General features: G+C 40.6%; 1 protein-coding gene across 2 annotated transcripts in view; it reads right to left on the minus strand.

Annotated features, from left to right (window-relative positions):
- ATP13A5 (ATPase 13A5) overlaps positions 1-19,110 on the minus strand; it is a 98,669-nt gene that overhangs the window by 57,641 nt on the left and 21,918 nt on the right. For both annotated transcript variants that reach the window (XM_036017851.1, XM_028504659.2), the window contains 4 exons: positions 15,798-15,867; positions 12,495-12,629; positions 2,459-2,531; positions 1,409-1,537 (listed from right to left, as the gene is read on the minus strand). In XM_036017851.1, the coding sequence (XP_035873744.1) occupies positions 1,409-1,537; positions 2,459-2,531; positions 12,495-12,629; positions 15,798-15,867 (407 nt within the window). The remainder of the gene's footprint in view (positions 1-1,408; positions 1,538-2,458; positions 2,532-12,494; positions 12,630-15,797; positions 15,868-19,110) is intronic.

The raw sequence follows: 19,110 nt of genomic DNA on the forward strand, positions 1-19,110 counted from the left end.
TTTTATCAGTACTTAGGAGACATAGATATTAATTCTGGTGACTTTATTTTTCCAGGAAAAATAAACACCCCTAGAAAAGGCCATTTATGATTTAAGTTCATTTTAGATCAATTTTGCACATTTGTTGAAAAAGAGTCTTGTTTACCATTTCTACTTCTCTGGAACTCTCTGAGTTTTCCCCGGAATCCAGGCAAGAACTATGCACCTGAGTCAGACTCAGATGAGCAAATACTGCTTCCAGTCCTGCCTGTTTTCTCAAACCGTGCCCTCTGCCCCAATGAGAGCAGCCTCTTCACAGTCAGGCTTCTGGGAAACATGAGACAGTCACTGCCTTCAAGTGAGGAGGACAGTTCTTCTCGGGCTGGAGGTTTGCACACTGGGTGCTATGGCAACACTCTGGATGAAGGATATGATTAGTATGCAGATCCTCATCACTGTCATTATAAGAAAGTTAGATTTCAGCACATTAAAGGGGTATTTTGCAATTACACTGAACATATTTATGTTTACCACATTTTCTTGTCTCAATTTTAAATTAAGCAGACCCATTTTTAATGTGAAATCTGCTTGTGTTGAACAATTTAGGGGTAGATAATGACTGCCTTTACATTTAGGTGATATTAAAAAGGAGGGTGTGTGTGTGTGTGTGTGTGTGTGTGTGTGTGTGTGTGTTCCTGTCTTCAGCTATTTGGAAACAGAAAAATGCAACAATTTGTAAACACAAAAGACAAATAGTTTCTATTTCTGTGTTGCTGTATAGTCTCTACTTCTGTCATTAGGGTGTCCTGTGTTGTTGTTGTTGTTGTTGTTGTCATCATTTTGCCTAAAGAATATTTTGCAAATAGTGCCTTACTAATTACACAAATCCCATTGGATTTCACAAGTAGGAATGAGAACAAGGACAGTTTAAACCATAACTAGAAAACTGGCTCTCTGCTAGGTGAGGTCACCCAGAAACAACATTCTAGAGAACAGAACCGTTGTACCACTTTTCCCAGAGTGTCAACCCAGTCTCCTTCTCAGGGACCCCTAGGACTCGGGCTTCCACCCACAGAGAGCAAGCTGGATGCACTCTGCACTCCGACAGCTGTGAGAGTTGGTAGGCTTAAGCTGTGTTTTGTTTGGATAAAAATAAAAACCATTCTCTTACTTATAAAGAGATTGTACACCAGCTAGTGCAGGGGTCCCACTCTCCTCAGAACCCCAAACACCCTATTTGCCCTACCCATCAGGCTTGATTCTTTCATTGTTACATGTTTCCTATTTATATATGTTGTGTCTCCCTCACCCATCTCTCTATACCTTACCCTGGGCCTGGTATAAGCAGGTAGGTGTACATTGATCTGCTTTGCTAACACTTGGCCTAGATTTTGGACAGGAAAGAAGAAGCTCCATGGCAACTGCCTACCTGTGAGCATGCCTTCATTCACCACACAGCTTCCTTCAATCAGAACAGCATCACAAGGCAACGAAAGCTTTCCTGGGAGAATAAGGACGTCTCCAGGAACCAAGAGACGGGATTCCAGCTCCTGCAAACCTACACAACAGCACAGTTTTCATGACTATCTGAGCTTTTCCTGTGTTTACTTTAAAATGAAAGTGACTGAAAACTCTTGTCAACCTGTTGGCAATGACTGCGCTGAGTGCTCACCTGCCCCACTCAACCCGATTCCCAGAAACCAGGGTCAGGGAATTGATTCCTGGGCCAGAGCAAAGGATTAGCTCAGCAATAAGACCCCACCTTGACCCTAGTACCTGAGACAGTGCCCTGCCCTCAGAAGACACTCCAGGACCTTGCTCAGCGGAAGACTGCCCCTCTGCTGCCGCTTACTCTCTTTGGCTGAGTTCCTGACCCACTGTGGCACGCTCAGGCCTTTGAATAAAACCTGATGTGAAATGTCTGCTGCCTTGGGGCACAGCTCCTCATTGCTCACAGAGAGCCATGACCACCTCCCGTCCCCCAGGCTATGGCAAGAACAAATGCCAGTGTCCAACTAGCCATCTACAAGCCTCACTCAAGCTTGCATTCTGGATAACATATCAAAATGTATAATACAGGGTCTGTTTGGTATAGTTAGGGAAATCAAAAAGCCATAAGAAGGCTTACCCAGTAACATTCAAATGAGTGAAATGTGGAAGGCAGAGGAAATCTGAAGTAACTCACACACTGCGTGACAATGTTTTAATCAAGGCTGAGATGAGGATAAGCCATGCGAGGTATGTAGGGTACAAAATTCAACAAAGTCCTCATTCTCAGGATTCCTGCAGGTACAGGTCAGCCTTTGCCTGATCTCGTCTTCTTAACTTTTCATCTCAGATGCCCTGTTTGCCTCACCTTAGCCCCAGTCCTGGGTTCAATCAGCAAAGCCTGTGTCTCATGGACTAATAGCGATAAATTGAGATGGAATGCACCCTGAAATATTAGGATGCTAAAGACAGCAGAATACATATATCTTACCTTTGCCCTTTACAGTGATCGTAACCTGAACTTTGTTGTGATCCTCCACGAGGTTGTGCAGCTTCACTGATTGCTATCAATCGAAAGTCAACGTTTAAATGTTAGACAGTCCATAACCGGAAATCCACATGATCTCAAAACAGTAAATGGCAAACTGATTCTGAGCAAAGACTCAAGTTCCACTTTCAATGCTCCTGCTTCCCTTCTCCAACCCCTATTTTATAGGGAGCCCCCTATTTGCAGAAGAAGATGCGTTCATTAGTATAATGCCATTTCAATCCAAGGAAAAATAATGCACAGCCACAGCCCCCAGGGACCTGAGCTAAAGCACAGAGGCTTCACTCCTGGAGGATGTTGGGTTAGGCTGGGGAAGAATGAGATTGCACACAGGTCACTTCCCCCCCCCACCCCCGTGCCTCTCTTCCCCTGCCTGTAAAACAACAAAGCTGAATGTGATTTGCAAGTGACATGCCATTGTGAGAGTCTGTGAAGACTCAGGTTGTGTTTTGACTACATGTGGAACAGGCATCCCTTCCTTTGTGACCTGGTGGATTTTCATGTTGGGTAAATCTGCAGAGTGGAGTCACACCACTCTGCTAGTATCCTGATGCTTCCACTTAGGAGTTCTGTAGCCTGTTTAATGCCTTTTTCTGCATCTGAAAGTGGAGATAGCTGTATTTATTTTATTGAGTTCTTTTAGTTAGTTAATTTTCATCTTAATTATCCCATTGGATGGTACTGACTACTATGGTAAGAGCTCAAAGAGTGTTAATGATTAATACATTGTCAGAAAAACAGTTGTCTGAGTATACCAGCTGGAAAAATTTGCTTGAGGTGGAATTCATTGAGATATGACCCTGTGCAAAGCAGAGGAAATGGAAGCATCCTGGAGAAGTGGAGGCAGCTTCTCCTAGGACAGCTCAAGAGATAGGAAGGCAGAGGTGAGAGGACTGTGTTGTTCACACAGTTCCCCACACCGACCGTGGCGCTGTCAACTGGAGGGAGTGGGTTGCTGCCCCAGCGGGGGCCCTGGAAGGCACTGCCCATCTCTGTAGGTGTCAGTTACTTGGGTACCTCTAGGTAGAAGAGGTCTGAATACTGTCAACAGGACTTAAACACAGTTTGAGCTAATTCAAATATAAACTTTTTCCTTTTAGATGTTAGAGTAAATTATTTTTATCTGTTCTGGGGATGGTTTTCAACATTACAAATGTCACCAGGCTAAGACAAGCATCATACATAATTATGCAACTTTCCTCTTGAGAGAACATAATGAATTCTGTGTTAATATTTATATAGAACGATTTATTATTTATTTCAGTTTTGCATGAAAAGCTAAACTTCAATCATTTGGACCAATTGAGTGGAAGGAGTGATATTACCATTAGGCACATACTCATGCCCTAACGTGCCTTCCTGAGGCTGGCCTGCCAGGACATTCACTCTAGTGATGGACAACAGTGAGGAAGGCGGCGGTGGTGTTGCAGCAGGAGCAGCGGGTTCCATCAGGATTCCCGGGGTGCGGCTCAGGCTTCCCCACTAACCAGCTATGTACCAGATACCAGAAATTTAACCTTGGAAGTTAGTTGTTTCTTCTGTCGACAAATTAAATTGGATCATTTTCCAGTTCCCTTCAAGCTCTAAAATGGCATTATGTTGATTGATTGTGCATATCAGACTTTTATTAAAAACCTCCAAGACTTCATAGAAGAAATACCCAGGGTAATAAAATGACTCGAATTATCATTCTTTTTTGAAAGTTTAAAACCTCTTATATGACTACTTTGTGCCAGGCACTACTATAAGCACTTGGAATATGCTGATTGATTTTTTTAATTTTTAAAGTAATCCTAGAAAGAAATGTTATTATCTTCGATGTACATATAACAAAACAAAAGCAGAAAAAACAGGGGTTTGAAAATGTTCAAGTAACTTACCCACAATCACATACTTACTAAGTATTAAGAATGACAATCAAACCCAGTTCATCTGGCTCTAAAGCCTTTTCTATTGATGAATACGTTTTCCCAAAGTGCTTGGAAACAGCTCTTTTTACTTTAAGAAGGTAAACATCCTTCATGAGAAATTTCTTGTTATTTTCTTGCTTAGCAAACCCTTTTAGTCAATGCCATGACAACTTCAACCTAGCTTAAGAGGATAATAATGAACACGTCTGAAAGTGATGAAGTACAAGTTAAGAATGCTTGACTGTAATTCTCAGCACTCATTATGGCATGAAGCTGGATTTGTTTATCAGACTTAGCCTTCTTTATAATCTGCCTTGCTTCCGTGACTTTGCTCAAGCTATTCCCTAGCATGTCCACCACAGTTTTCTACCAGCAGACTCTTGGTAATCCTTCACATGAAGCCCTGCTCCAATGCCACCTCCACTCTGACAGTCCCTAATGTCCCCAGGAAGGAGGGATTGCTCTGCTCTCTGTGGTCCCACCTGTATTAGTGTGCTGATCACATTCCATTACAGCTATCTGTCTCCTTGTCAGCACTCCCCTGCTGGTCAGGCGCTTCAAAGAAGGGACCAGGTGTCTACCTATGTATCCCCTGAAGTTTTTCACACAGTAGGCCCTCAGAAAATATTTCTTTAATAGAACTGAATTGTTCTACTTCTCCAGCAATATCGGAATAGGATAATGTAAGCATCGTCTTTGAGCTAATGTACTCAGAAGCTCTACAAACACAGGTTTCTATGACAACCAACCAGCTAGGAGAAAGCAAGTGCTGTGATGCTTGCCTGATATTGAAGCTCGCTGACTGATTTTCATTAGGCCCCCTCTCATTCTCTCACCCCTGTTCAGTAGGACCAGAATCAGTGTCCAAGACTAATTTTCATAGTGTTATTATTTGGCATTTGTTGTTGTGCTCCCTTGTGTTTGCTGTGGCCAGATTTCCTCCAGAGATGAGGAACAAGGTCAGGTGTCTCTTGAGCCTGGCTCTGTCCCGAATGATACAGAATGGGTTGGATACTCTTGGTGCTATTTCTAGCAGCCACCCGTGGAGCCAACAATGGAGTATGCGATACAGTTCAATGGAAATACAGTTGAGTGCCAAGGTCTATACTCAAACTTGCACCAAACTTGTTAGAGAGGGACTGCACAGGGTGTTTCTGGCTTAGACAAGATAAGATCTCTCTGTGCAGCCTGATTCAGGGCTACATGAGATGCAGGAAGATATTTTATTCCACTCCTGTCAATGCTTCCCTCCTTATAATTTTAAAAAGCATGTATTTGTTTAGCATGGTAGGGGATGGAAGCACACACTCCTTCATTCCTACCAACATCCTTCTCCAAATCTGCTCTTTGTTATAGAATTATCAAACAATCATTTATGACCCCAAGGAAGCTCATGGGTCTCTGAAATTGTGCTCCATGGGACTGGAACAATGAAATATTGCAACTGTGGGAAATTGTAACCTACCCCACCATTCTTTTGACATTGTTTCTGTAACTGCTGACTCTAATATGTAGCTTGTAGATAAACAGCATGTTTGTATGAGAATCCTAGGAAGTAACCTCAAAGAATATAGACTCTGACCTTCAGGCAAGGCATGCCAGCTCCAGGAGATCTGGGGACCTTCATCCACCGGGCCAGGGTGATGTGAACCCAGGATGCTGCACACGGGGCTGTCACTTGCCTTATCGGAGTAGACTGTGCTCATCTGCATGTAGAGAACTTTCAACCCCCTCCCTTGATCTCTTCGTTCTGTTCCTCTCTCCCTCCTCATAAAAACCTCTGCCTCCATTCAGAGGTAGAAATGGGCTTTGAGACAAGACTCCCCCATCTTCCAGGTGGGAGGCACCTGAAAATAAACCACTTTCCTTTACAACAGCACCTGCCTCTGGAGTTTGGCTTTCATAGCAGCAGGCAGCCAGACCCGCATTCTGTTCCAGGACAGTTTGCTGTTCTTGACCTGGAGTCAGGAAACTTGTGGCTAAAATCCTGGGCATGAGCATGGCACTTCACCTCTCTGAACCCCCATCCTTCCCTTTCAGGTGTTGGGAGACAGAACAAATTGTGTGCATATCATTTTTGTTTGCTGTGCCCCACACAGCACAAACATTACGGATGTGGGAGCCATTGCAAACCATGAAGTGCTAAGTAGATATTGACTATTGAGGATTTGTGATTTAAACTGCAAAGATACAGTTTCAGGAAGCTGGCCCATTTTGTATAGTGTCACAAGATGCTTTACAGGGTAGGTTGGATAAGCTTCTATTAATAAATACTAACTGCTAATAGGATTAGTGTCTGCTTCTTGAAAAAATCTTTTGCAATACTGCCATCAAATCTGCAGTTCTCATGTTAGTCAGTATTTTGAGCACAGGCATTTCGGAATTCTGATAGAATGTAGATCTTAAATGTTTAAAATCCTTTTAAAAAGGATTTGAAAATAAATATTTTAAAAGTTACAAATAGAAAAAGATTGTGGAAGAGGTACACATGTAGAAGCTGATCAGGAAAACCAGAAACCATAAGAGAAATATATTTCTCTCTTGTAAATATAAAAAAAACAGAAAAGAGAAATACAAAAAACAGAAAAGAGAAATATATTTGATTAGACACATTTTAAATATCTGACAAATGTCAAGCTCAAGAAAAGAAAAAAAGACTAAAAAATAAAATTTTCACCCTGACTGGTTTGGCTCAGTGGACTGAGTGCCAGTCTGCCAGCCGAGGGGCCGCTGGTTTGATTCCCAGTCAGGACACATTCCTGGGTTGCAGGCCAGGGTCTCAGATGGGGCTGTGTGAGAGGCAACCACACATTGATGTTTCTCTCCCTCTCTTTCTCTCTCCCTTCCTCTCTCTCTAAAAATATATAAATAAAGTCTTTTTAAAAAAATGTTTTGTCCATGTACATGATGGATATAAAGAGGCAGTAAATAGAAAATGTATGAATTGTTATTAGATAAAGAAAAGTATATCTTTTCACTAGTAATTAGGGAAATGTAAGTTAAAACATCAATGAGATAATTTTTAAAAGCATGTTAGATTGAAAAATTTTTAATATCAACATATAACATCTAATGTTGGTGAAGATCAGAGGAAATGAATACTCTCATATATTTCTGAAAGGAGAAGAAATTATTTAATTTGGGGAAAATAATATCATATCTATTAGCATACAAAATATACATATTTTGGATTTAGCAGCTGGGCGAAACTATAAACATTAATATATAAGGACACACCTAAATAGTAGTTACGTTTAATTCAAAATATTTGTGGGGAAAAATTAAAGAGGAAACTCATTATTTTTCATAAATAAGAGAATGGTTGAATAAATTATGCTACCATGGAATATTACATCATTATTTTTAAGCATCATCTAGAAGTATTTGCTTACTTGGTGGATGGCCATTTTGTATGTTGTAAAGTAGAAAAAAATGCAACTTCCAAATTAATGTCCATAGTAAGATCCTCCTTTAGTAAAACAAATTAATAAATACATAAATTAATCTCCATAAAAACTTGCATTTCTGTGTATTTTATAGAGTAAAAACAATGAAGAAATATGTTCAGGTGATGATTAAATAGATAGATAAATAAATAAATTGATAGATGTATTTGAGATCTCAGTGCTTGAATTTGTCTTTTTGTGGATCCCACTAAAACAGTAACTCTTAAACCTTTGGAATACATAAAAATCACCTGTTATAAAACAGTTAAAAAGTGAAGATTCATGTTGTTACCCTGGATATTTTGATTTAATAGATCAAAAAAATCTCAAGTAAATCTCTCACCAAAACTTGGCTTTCTAGAGTACAGAATCAACCCTATTTTTTCTACACCCCTTCCCCTAACTCTTACACATAAATTTCTATATTTATTTTTGGTTTCATTAAAGAAAGGTAGAATTGAGCTCCAAATGAAGGAATGGACACTGTAAAAGGATTTTCAAGGAGAGACTAAAGTTTGTCACAAACACAGAGATGGGAAATGTGTAGGACCAAGATATCATTTAACTCAGAGGAAATATATAGGAACATTCTAGGGGGCATATGGGGTCATTTGCTTGGGATTCATTGATTGTAACAGAAACTTATTAATCTGGTTTAGGCAGAAGGTGAGAATTTGTGAGGATGCAAGGATGTTTTAGGAACCTAAGGTGGGAGGTGCAGCCAAGTCTCCCGAGGGCTCTGAATAGGAGCAAGAAATGCCATGAGGCCCAGGTTACTCTTTTTGTCTTTGCTGGACTTCAAATTGCCCATCTCTGTGTCTCACTGCATATTTGGTTCATTCTTTTGCTCTTTCTGTGCCAAAGTTTTTTCTCTGCTGGTCCATACCCAGGGAACAAGTATGGCCACCCTGGTCCTGGCTGTACATTAGTTCTCAGATCCTGGTCCTAACAGGGTATGAGCAGCAGCTTTAAGCTCTTATTTTAAGATCTTAGGCACAAAGATATGTTGGCCTCACTCCTGTTGATGGATTGGATTTCACTGGTTCAAGTGCCCTTGGCACCAATAAACTGTGGCAGTAGAGAGACAGAGCCATGTGGAACAAACTAGTTGCAGGCTGCCACAGCTCTGGGTGCACTCAGTTTTCAGAGAAGAGGAATGAAGGTAGAGCACTTTCCCCCAAATATGTGTACTTCATGCCTTGTCATAGACTTGGAGGCTGGAGGGAGTTACCCAAGTTCTTGGGTTTGGCCTTTGGTAAAGTCCCTCTGTACTTGGGCTCCATGAGCTACTGATACATATTTATAATATATATGCTTGTTGTGGTTAAGACAGTTTAAGTAGATTTCTATTATGTGCACAAATCCTGATTGAGTAGTTTAACTGGATGGTCAGTTCAGCGTCTAATAGGGCCCCACAGTAATTGACTCAAGTCTGCAACACTTGCTTCCAAACTTCCAGTGGCCAGAAAGTTTCTTAGTATTGTTTTAAAGTTTTCAAGGATTCTATTTTTGAATTCCCTATTGGTGGCTGTGGAAAAGTGATAGAGTCCTAAAGCAGTGGGACCTAAAGAAAAAGAGGTTAGCCTCACCCATTCACAGTGGAGAAAAGTGAGCCCAAGCAGGAGAGGAGAGTCCAGAGTCACACAATGAATGAGTCACTGGTCATTAGGAGCCCTGTCACATGGTGCTTTCTTGTTCAAGTTATGTGTCGGGCTCTTCCTTCAATCCCTGTGCATCCTCCCATCTTTTCATCACTTACTTTCTCCACTCTGGGAATAATAATGTGAATAGCAACAGGACCATCAATGATAGCATGAACTAACATTTGGCAAGTGCCCACAATGTATTGGGCACATAAGTTACAGCTATAACATCAAACATGCACACACACACACACACACGCACACACGCACACACACTTACAGACTTATAGAGAAGGAAGCTGATTATTAAAGTGTCAAATAGTATCAAGTAACACAAATAGGAGGGGCAGGGGCAGATTTTTGACTTGACTAGATTAACATCTCCCTGCCAGTAGTTCTCAGAGTGTTCTGTACTTTTTCTCAGGACCCTGAGATGGTGTGTGATCATGTATTTTGGTGATGGTGTGCACATGTCTTCCCAACAGAATAAAACACATGGGTGGAAGTACTGTATGGACTGAGGTTTGACTTACGCTGGAAAGCATATGAACGACTTGCAGATATCAAATGAGATATTCTATTAAAGCAAAGATTTCTCAAAAAACCAGCAGCTAGAAATTTGATTTGTAGATTTCAAATTTCACATTATATACCTTTATCAAACGACAAAGGTGAAAGTGTGGGACACTATAATTTCCCACAGTGGCTGAGTAAAACGTGTCCAATTCTGTATTGTCCCGGTGTCTGTTTCCATGCTTTTGCTCCAATATTCAGCATTCACCAGGGCAGTCGCTCTGCTCCCTGACTTGACAGCCAGACAGAAAGGATTTGTGATCATCAAAGGGAGGTTACTGGACACTGTTAATATTTTTGTGATTTAAATTATTTCATGAACAAAAACACTCAGTTGCTCTTTCAAAAAAGGAAACAAACAAACAAATAATTGACCAAAGCAAAGCCCTCTAGTCCTCACTTTCTAGGTTAAACTGGCTCCATTCATTTACCCTTTCATTTTTAGTGCCTGTTTCTAACTCTTTAAATATATTGACTTCCTTTTATTTCTCATCAAACACTTAATAACTCAACATTTGTAGGATAGAACACCAGATAAAAAGCCAATATGAGATCTAATATTTATTGAGCAACTGAAATAGAGTGGGAATAAGGTTTCTTTCAGTTAGGCTTGTTTAAACACCCCCATGTCTGCCTTCCTAACATGTGGTCAGAGTTTACCTTGCCAACAGCTAGGACTCGTCTCTCGTCTCACACTTATGTTTGACTTGAACCCCAGCTATTGAGCTACTTTGGAAAGGGCTTTCTGCTAAGGAAATAATGCACATACAGCAGAATTTCATTTCAGGAGAGGCCAGAAGCTCTGAGTCTGTCGCCAACACACTTTATTATCTGGACAACTTCCCTGTACCTTCGTTTCCTCTTCTCTAAGAAGACTGAGGTTTGAGACTCAGTTCAACAGCACTGACAGGCTGACACAAGTACCATTGCTCACCTCGTCTAAAGAGCAATTCTACAGTTAGGCTTTCAGCATGTTCAACAGATACAGTCAGACACTCCTTTGGGGTTGCCTCATGATTCAGTCTGATGAGTTCTAAGCAAAGTAGTAGAACATTTGCTCAAAAGATGTGGCAGAAGTCTGAGAGTTAGAGGGGCTGTGGAATTATAAGATATTCAGCTAAACACTCCTTCAGGATGTGTTGTTATGTCCTATATAAGGCTTTTTTTAAAGGAAGATTTTAGATGGCTATAAGATGAACAAAGGTAGCAAGAGAGGGGGAAAGGTTATAAGTCATGAACTTACTATCACCAATGAGAAGGATTTGCATTGCACAGGAATCTGGGAATTAGCAGGATAGCTCGAGAGGGGCTTCAGGAGTGAAGGGAACTGTGAAGCTCTCAGAAAACCATGTTCCTATTAATTTGCTTTCATGGAAAACATAAAACACCTAGTGGAAACTAAATTGGAGTCCACAGTCGGAGAACATTTAGCCACAAAGAAAAGTAGCATGTCTTACCACATAAAGGAACATGGATTGAAACACTGAATTAAAAGAGTTCAAAGAAAGAGGGTTTGGAGGCAGATGAAAGTATCTGACACTGCTATCTTCTGCTTCCAGCTGCCCCAGCCAGGGTCTTTGGGGGGACATTGACATGGACTTTAGTAAAAAACATCTTCTCTTCGCCTGAGATCATGAGCCTGAAGAGAATGTACGGAGACTGCTATGGCCACCTTGGCCACTGTGCAGAGAGTCTCTATCTAGGTATAAAGACCAGGTATAGAAAAACATTAATTCTCAAACCATAATTTATAGAAAAATGTTGGGACAACATCACATTATTATAAAATATTCGTAAGCACCTACTGTGGAGTTCAGTGGTACTAATTGAACAACAGACATGTAGCCAAGAGGTTGCAAACCAGCAGCAGTCCACAGACCACGGTGAGGAGCGCTCTGGTAAAGTAGGGTGAAGAGACAAAAAGAAACAGCTTCCTAATCATTGTTGAGTACGGGACCTGAATCTAGCCATGTTTTCATGCCCAAATGAAAACAACCCTAAAATGGCTTATATGAATTGCTTAATTTAGTTCAAGTTGGGTTTCTATCACTACAAACTTGAAACAGTCTTGGCTAAAACACATGTTTAAGATGTTGCCAATCATTCTCCTCAAACTATGGCTGGTATTGTTAATCCATCACGACATTCTTTCCCATAATATTCAAACCCAGCCTCAGAGTCCCTCTAAACATAGTATTCAATGCAGCCTTCAGCTGCTAATCAGAGTTTTCAAAGACATTCCTAAAGCCCTCTTCCTGAGATCTCACATTTAGTAAGTCCTTGCCTTTTTCTTTGTTATGTCATATGTTTAACAATGCAACTCCTTGCTGTCAATGGAAATGCCATAGATTTTGCTTCTTATCTAGACAGAAACCGAATAGCATCCAATGGCAATTTCAGCTCTTACCTGTCTCAGATCATACACACTTAAGACAATGGAGAGAACAGTCAAGATGATGATGGCCACAGAGTATTCTATGTAACCTTGAGACAGCCACAAAGTTAAGGTAAAGGCTTGGAACACATAAAATGGATTTAAAACCTGCAGGTACAAAAATAACATTTAGGTCACTTGCATGGAACTCGGTAGCAATTGAGATGATATCATTTCTTTATGGAATGGCATTTCCCATATTTTACAACACACAACAGCCTCTGATATTTAAGAATGCGTGTAGAACCACATTCATTTTGGTGGAGACAATGTCAAGCACAAAGAATGTAATGTGGTAGAAACAAAATTATTTTAAGCACTCAAAACCATGGCCACAGACTGATCACTTTTATTATTTTGAATTTTCAAAAATATGTTACCAATCAAAAAATCCAACAACTTACCTTTTTAAACAGATTTACCCATAGTGCTGAGGAAACATGATTTAGGTTACTCTAAAATCCAACTTCGATTTTGAAGATTTTTATTGCAGTGTTTTTTTTTCTCTTTATGTATCACATACTGTAGGTTCCGTCAAATTGTACAATAAAAATTAAAGAACCTACTTTTATGCAGGTCACCTTTTAAAATAACACACTGGTATGTCACAGGTCTTAACAAGATCCCCTGAGAGTCCGCCAAGCCAGCATAGGCCTTCCCCTGAACAGGAAGAATGGTGAAGGGAAAGGTTTCATCCCAGCCTGAAGCAAACACCACAAGCAGAATGTATCGCCAGCCTCAAAGCTGGCCATCCAAGCAGGTAGTTTTTGGTAATATGCTCCAGTTTTTTCACTCCCTCATTTCCCCACGTTCGTCCTACAGACTTCCCTGTTGATAATGGTAGCAGAGAGGGCACCCTGATGCAGGGGAGCATGGGATGGCCTCAGGACATAGACAGGCCGTGAGGATCGAAGAGCCCATCTGAGCCGAGCAAGGACCGTCGTCTTGGTGAAGGGCTCTTTATGAGAGTTATGAATTACATGAAATACCTAATACCAGCGCTGTTCTCTCTTACCTCTACTTTCCATAATTCTCTAATTATTAAATAAACTTTTATTTTAGTCCTAAAAATGAACTGATATCTAGTTAATATGGTAATAGCTTGTATCTCAAGAATTCCTTAAACCCTCGGATATATTTTATACATTAAAAGAGTTTTTGTTCTTTAATGGTTCTTATTATTTCCATTACACCAGGTTTTTCTTACAAATTATAGCTTTTCTGTTTGCTTGGCATAAAATGCTTTAATTGTAGATTATGCTCTAATAATAATACAATTTTCAGTTTCATACAAACTCAGTAGAAAATTGGTTAAATACTTCTTGTAGAAGAAATGGCACCATCATAATTAATGTAGTGACTTTATTCAATATTCTTTTGAAATCAAATGTGAAAAAACAGTGTTCTTCTACTAAAGCCTGGTAAATTTGTGCCACAAAATACTAGCACTCCTTTGAAAATACACCAACTGACACCTGGGAGAGTCTCTGGCAATTTGAAAATGTACTTGAATAAGAAGTTAGAAAAGCAGTCTGCTTTTCTGAAGTGGCAAAGATTCTCTCTGTGGGGACGTGTGTTATATGGGAAATCTCTGCACCTTCCAATCAATTTTGCTGTACCCCTAAGAGAAAAAGCCTAACAAAAAATTTATTTTATAAAAGATGTGACCATGTTCAAAACTGAAGGGACCATCTTTGTGGACTGTAACTAGACTAGAAATATGCAACTGAGTGGGGGCTGATGTGATCTGCCTACTGGGTTCCAGACAAAGACAAAGAGCGATCGCTGGAAGCTTAGGTCTAGGGGAAACGAAACAGAAAGTGTCCCGTGAGTGGCAGTGGACAGAACCCAAGCTTGCAGGGGAAAACAGGGGTAGCAGTGGGGTCCTCTGCCCAAGAGTAGAGGCTGAGGAAAGTCGCAACAAGCAGTGGCTCACCAGCGGAGAGTGAAGTAGGAGAGAATAGACCTGGTGGTGCAGTTGTGAACTTCTCTAAGCCCCAGCCTGGCGTGGAGCCTGCATCTAACAGGGCGATCCCCAGAGGGCAGAGCCCCATCTCCAGTATGGACTGAGTTCTGAGCTGGGACCTGAGGGAACCCCCAGTAAATGGCAAAGGCAGAGCCACCAAAGAGGGAGGGTGAGACAAAAATGAAGGGGGGAAATCCTATTTGAGGTGAGTTTAGCAAAAAGATAAAATAAAGTAACTTCAAAGCATACAAAGAAAATACTAAAAAAGTAAGTTAATTAATTAATTAAAAAACCCTGCTAATAAAGGAAGAAGTCACTCTCAGGAAATGGAAACAGCAGAGAAATATAAAAAAGACCTAAATAAAACATCTAAAATCCTCAAAGACATCATAGAAATCATAACATTGCCCCCCTACCATAACCACCATCAAAAACTTAACAAAAACAAACAGGAAATTATGAAATAGAACTCTTCCATCACACTAGGAGCTGATTTTAAAAAATAGATTTGAATTTAAAACAAATGATTATTTAAAAGGACCAGTTAGAAACTCTGGGACAATATATACACATATTTTTTTTTAAATAAGGGAAATCCCAATAGGTAAGAAAAACGTAGGCTAAAGGCAATTGGGGAACAACAAAAAGAATTCACATAAAACGCAGATTTTGTTCACATCAAAGAACCCACATATTGCTTAGGATTCCCCTGAGCAGTAGAAAGTAAAAAGTAAAGGATGGGGTAAGAAGAGACAGAACTGAGTGTTTGGAAAGATAGCCAAAGTAAGCTGTTTAAAAAAATAAAAGATAAAAAGGCTATTGTAATGGACCATTTTATGTGTAAACTTGGCTAGGCTACAGTGCTCAGTTTGGTCACAGTGGACTGCTTGTCCCTGTGAAGGCATTTTGTAAATGTGATTAACCTTTACAATCAGTTGACTATAAGTAAAAGAGATTGGCCCTAATAATGTGGGTGGGCCTCATTAAATTAGTTGAAGGCCTCAAGAGCAAACACTGAGATTTCCCAGGGGAGAAGGAATTCTTCCTCAAGACAGTAACACAGAAATCCTGCCAGAGTTTCTCGCCTACCAGCTGCCCTTCGAATTTCAGACGCAAGACTGCAACACCAACTCTTGCCTGGCTCATGGACTCCACCTGCCCTACAGATTTCAGGCCTGCAAGCCCCACGGTTGTGAACCAACTCCTTAAAATAAATCCGCATATATCCACCAAAAAAAAGTAAAGAATGGGAATGGATGGGAGCTTCCCTCCCACCCCCCCAAAAAGAAAAGCAAACCATTAGTAGTTACCTGTTTAACAAGGAGCTTCCATATGGGCTGGATTTCGACCTCAATGGCATTGGGCCCACACACTAGTCTTCTGTAGGAGATCGATCGTCTGTTAGTGTCACATCTACAAACTCGTGAATAAATGAATACAGGCTAAGCAGAAGTCACTTGTCTATCTTTTGGGGGATTTTGTGCTTTCAATGAACAATTAATGTGTAAATCCTAAAACATTAGTATACTTTTAAAATGAAAGTCAGTGGGTGAGGAGCTAAGTTGTTTTCCTGGTTAAAAAAAATATCTTAAGTACAGTAAGTATAGTATAACTCAAGAGCCAAAGTAAAGTTAGAAAGGTATTTTGCATTATTTTTTAAAGAATTTTATTATACTCCAAGAGCAGCTAAAACAACCCAGATATGAAGATGTTCCTAGAATGTTCAGGCATTCTAGATTGCTCTTGATGTTAGAGGTCATGTCTATCTTACCTTGGCATCTCCAGCACCTAGAGACAGGCCCTTGGGATATGAACTCAACAATACGGGGGTGAACAAGCTAACAAACCAGAAGATCATATATGGTCTTCATGACTAACACCTTGTAAGTCCACACATATGCACATTACAAAGAAGAAGCCCTCATGTTTGTGTAGCATTTTACAATCTACAAAGCCCCTCTGAAAGACTCTGTCATTTGGTCCTCACAATAGTTCAAAACAAAAAAGGACTAATGTCCCCATTTTGTCAAAGGGAAAAACCATTCAATTTGCATGTTTTGTCAAAGGTGAATAAATCTAACATTTATCATGACAGTGTGACTTTTAAGCAGAGATGACAGTGTCAGAACCTGTGGTGAGCCTTTTATACATTATCTCCTTTAATCATCATGTTATCCCGTGGGGTTGTACATTACCATCTTTACTTAAATACAACTGAAGTTCGGGAAAACTAAGTAATTTTCCCAGAATCTCAGCGCTAGGAAGAAGCAGACCCACACGTTACAGCGTGTCTCTGGGACTCCACCTCAGGGAAGGAAGACTCTGCCTCAGGGAAGGAAGGCCCGGAGGTCGAAATCTGCGGGGTAGATCTTTGGTCTAAGGTGTCAGAGGGAGCAAGCCCAAGTTTGTCTGACTTCTAAGGCTTGTTGCTCCAAGCACCATTATTACTTGCAGTGGTCAGAGAGAACTCAGTCCAAGGTCCTCTGACCCCATGCCATGAGCACACTGAGGCTCAGGGATGAGGTCAAACTGCACATGCTGCTGTTTGGCTTCACAAGTCTCTAAACCTTACACTGGGAAGAGACCATCACTCGAGTCACTTTGGTGATTAGGATTCTTTTCCAGGATCCATGAAAATACCTTGTTGTTGGTCAAGGATCAGAACTTCTCAGAATCCTGAACTTGGTCTTCTCTCATTCTTTCTCTGCTTAGAATGCCCTTCCTACATGCTTCACTTGAAAATGCCTTCTCAGCTTTTGAGAGCCAAATCTGACGATAGAGCCTAGTGGTTGGAAAATTCGAGATCTAACAGACTTGGGTTTGAATCCAGCCAAGACTTTGTACCTGCTACTTTCTCCACATGGAACGAGTTCCCCCCATATCGTTACATGGCTCACTCCCTCACCTTCGTTCAGGTTTCTGTTCAAATAACACCTCCCTGTTGGAGTCTTCCCTAATAGTTTTGTTTAAAATAGCTACCCCAACCCCCAAGTCACATTCTCTATATCCCCTTAACCTATCTCATCTTTCTTTAAAGTGCATTTGATAATCTAAAATTACATCTTACCTTTTTACAATTAATAAGCAGGCAAACAATAGACTGTACCCTCCACTATAATATAAGCTTCTACAGGACACTATCAAATCCTGAATGCATAAAACAGGGTCGAATACATATCCTACATTCAAGAATTATTTGTTGAATGAATGAATAGATGACTGAGGGGTGAGCCTTGGTTCCTTATGTATAAAATGGATTTGATAATACATGCCTAATAAAATTGCTCTCAATAACATGTGAGGTAAATATGTAAAGCATTTAGCACAAGTGTCTAGGACATGACCAGTTCTCAATAAATAGCAGCTATTGCCCTGGCCAGGTAGCTCAGTTGGTTAAAATGTCACCTTAACAAACCAAGGTTGCAGGTTTAATCTCTGGTCAGGACACGTAGAGGAAGCAACCAATGAATGAATAAATAAATACAACAACAAATCAATCTCTCTCTCCCTCCCTCTCTCAAAATAAATAAATAAATAAAAGTGTTTTTTTTTAAATAGCAGCTGTCTCTGAAGTCTTTTCTACTCCCTTAGGCACAACTAACTGTATTTTTCTCTCCACCAAACCACCCTTCTTTTCTTAATAACAGCATGTGCCTCCTTGAATCATTACCTATAATTATGTCTTTCCCCTTAAATTTCCTAGATACTCTTTAATGGCAAGGATGGAGCTCTTTCAACTCTGTGTACCTAGTATCTAGTGGCATAGCATCTGACACAGAATGTTCCCTAAATATTGGACTTAATCAGCGAGGATTGTCTCTTTGTGACCCATGTCTACCCTCTCCCCTAACAGGGCTGACACCCAGTTTACAGAGCTGCAGCAGCACTCAGGCTGTGCAAAGTCAGTTCAGAAAGGAGCGAGGCAAAGGCCTGACGCACTTCTGCTTCTCTGTGTGGTGAGATGGTGTCTCATGGTAATCTTAATCCACTGAGCCTCACCAGCCAGGGCTGGTCTCTAGCTGTTTAAATTTGATCATTCATTCATGTGTTCATTCATTTATCAATTTATTAACCAAATAATTGTTGAGAATATGCCATGTACTAGACACTTTAGGCTCCAGATGGAGAAGACTGGAGTGGTCCTCAAGGGAGAAGGACTGTGTCAGAGCTGCTGATGAGCTTTTTCAAGCCACACATGACTGCCCTGCTCCCATCCTGGTGAGTCGCCAACAGAGGGGAAGGGAGATCTGTAGTCTTCCAGACTGTTAGTGCTGTGCCAGGGGATCCTGGCATGAATTCTGGAATTCTTAGGGAACAGATTTACAGAATTTAAAAAAATTTCCCAGGCATGAGGATCTGGAAAGCAGAGGACCAGGAAGACATGGGGTGTAGGTAGGTGGGAGCAGAGAAAACCCAGGCAGGATCTTGCCAGAGAGACCCAGGACTTAGGTTTACTGGTGACATCAGGGGCCTTTGCTCTAGACAGGGCATTGGAGTTAAGTGATTTTATACATCGAATGGATCCAGATCCATAGACCCAAAAATATGGTGAATATAATTTACTTTTTAAAATGTTGATCCCAGTGGTTCATTTCATTTGTATTAAATGCCCCATGCAGATTG

Source organism: Phyllostomus discolor, chromosome 2, assembly GCF_004126475.2.
Source record: "Phyllostomus discolor isolate MPI-MPIP mPhyDis1 chromosome 2, mPhyDis1.pri.v3, whole genome shotgun sequence".
Classification (NCBI taxonomy): domain Eukaryota; kingdom Metazoa; phylum Chordata; class Mammalia; order Chiroptera; family Phyllostomidae; genus Phyllostomus; species Phyllostomus discolor.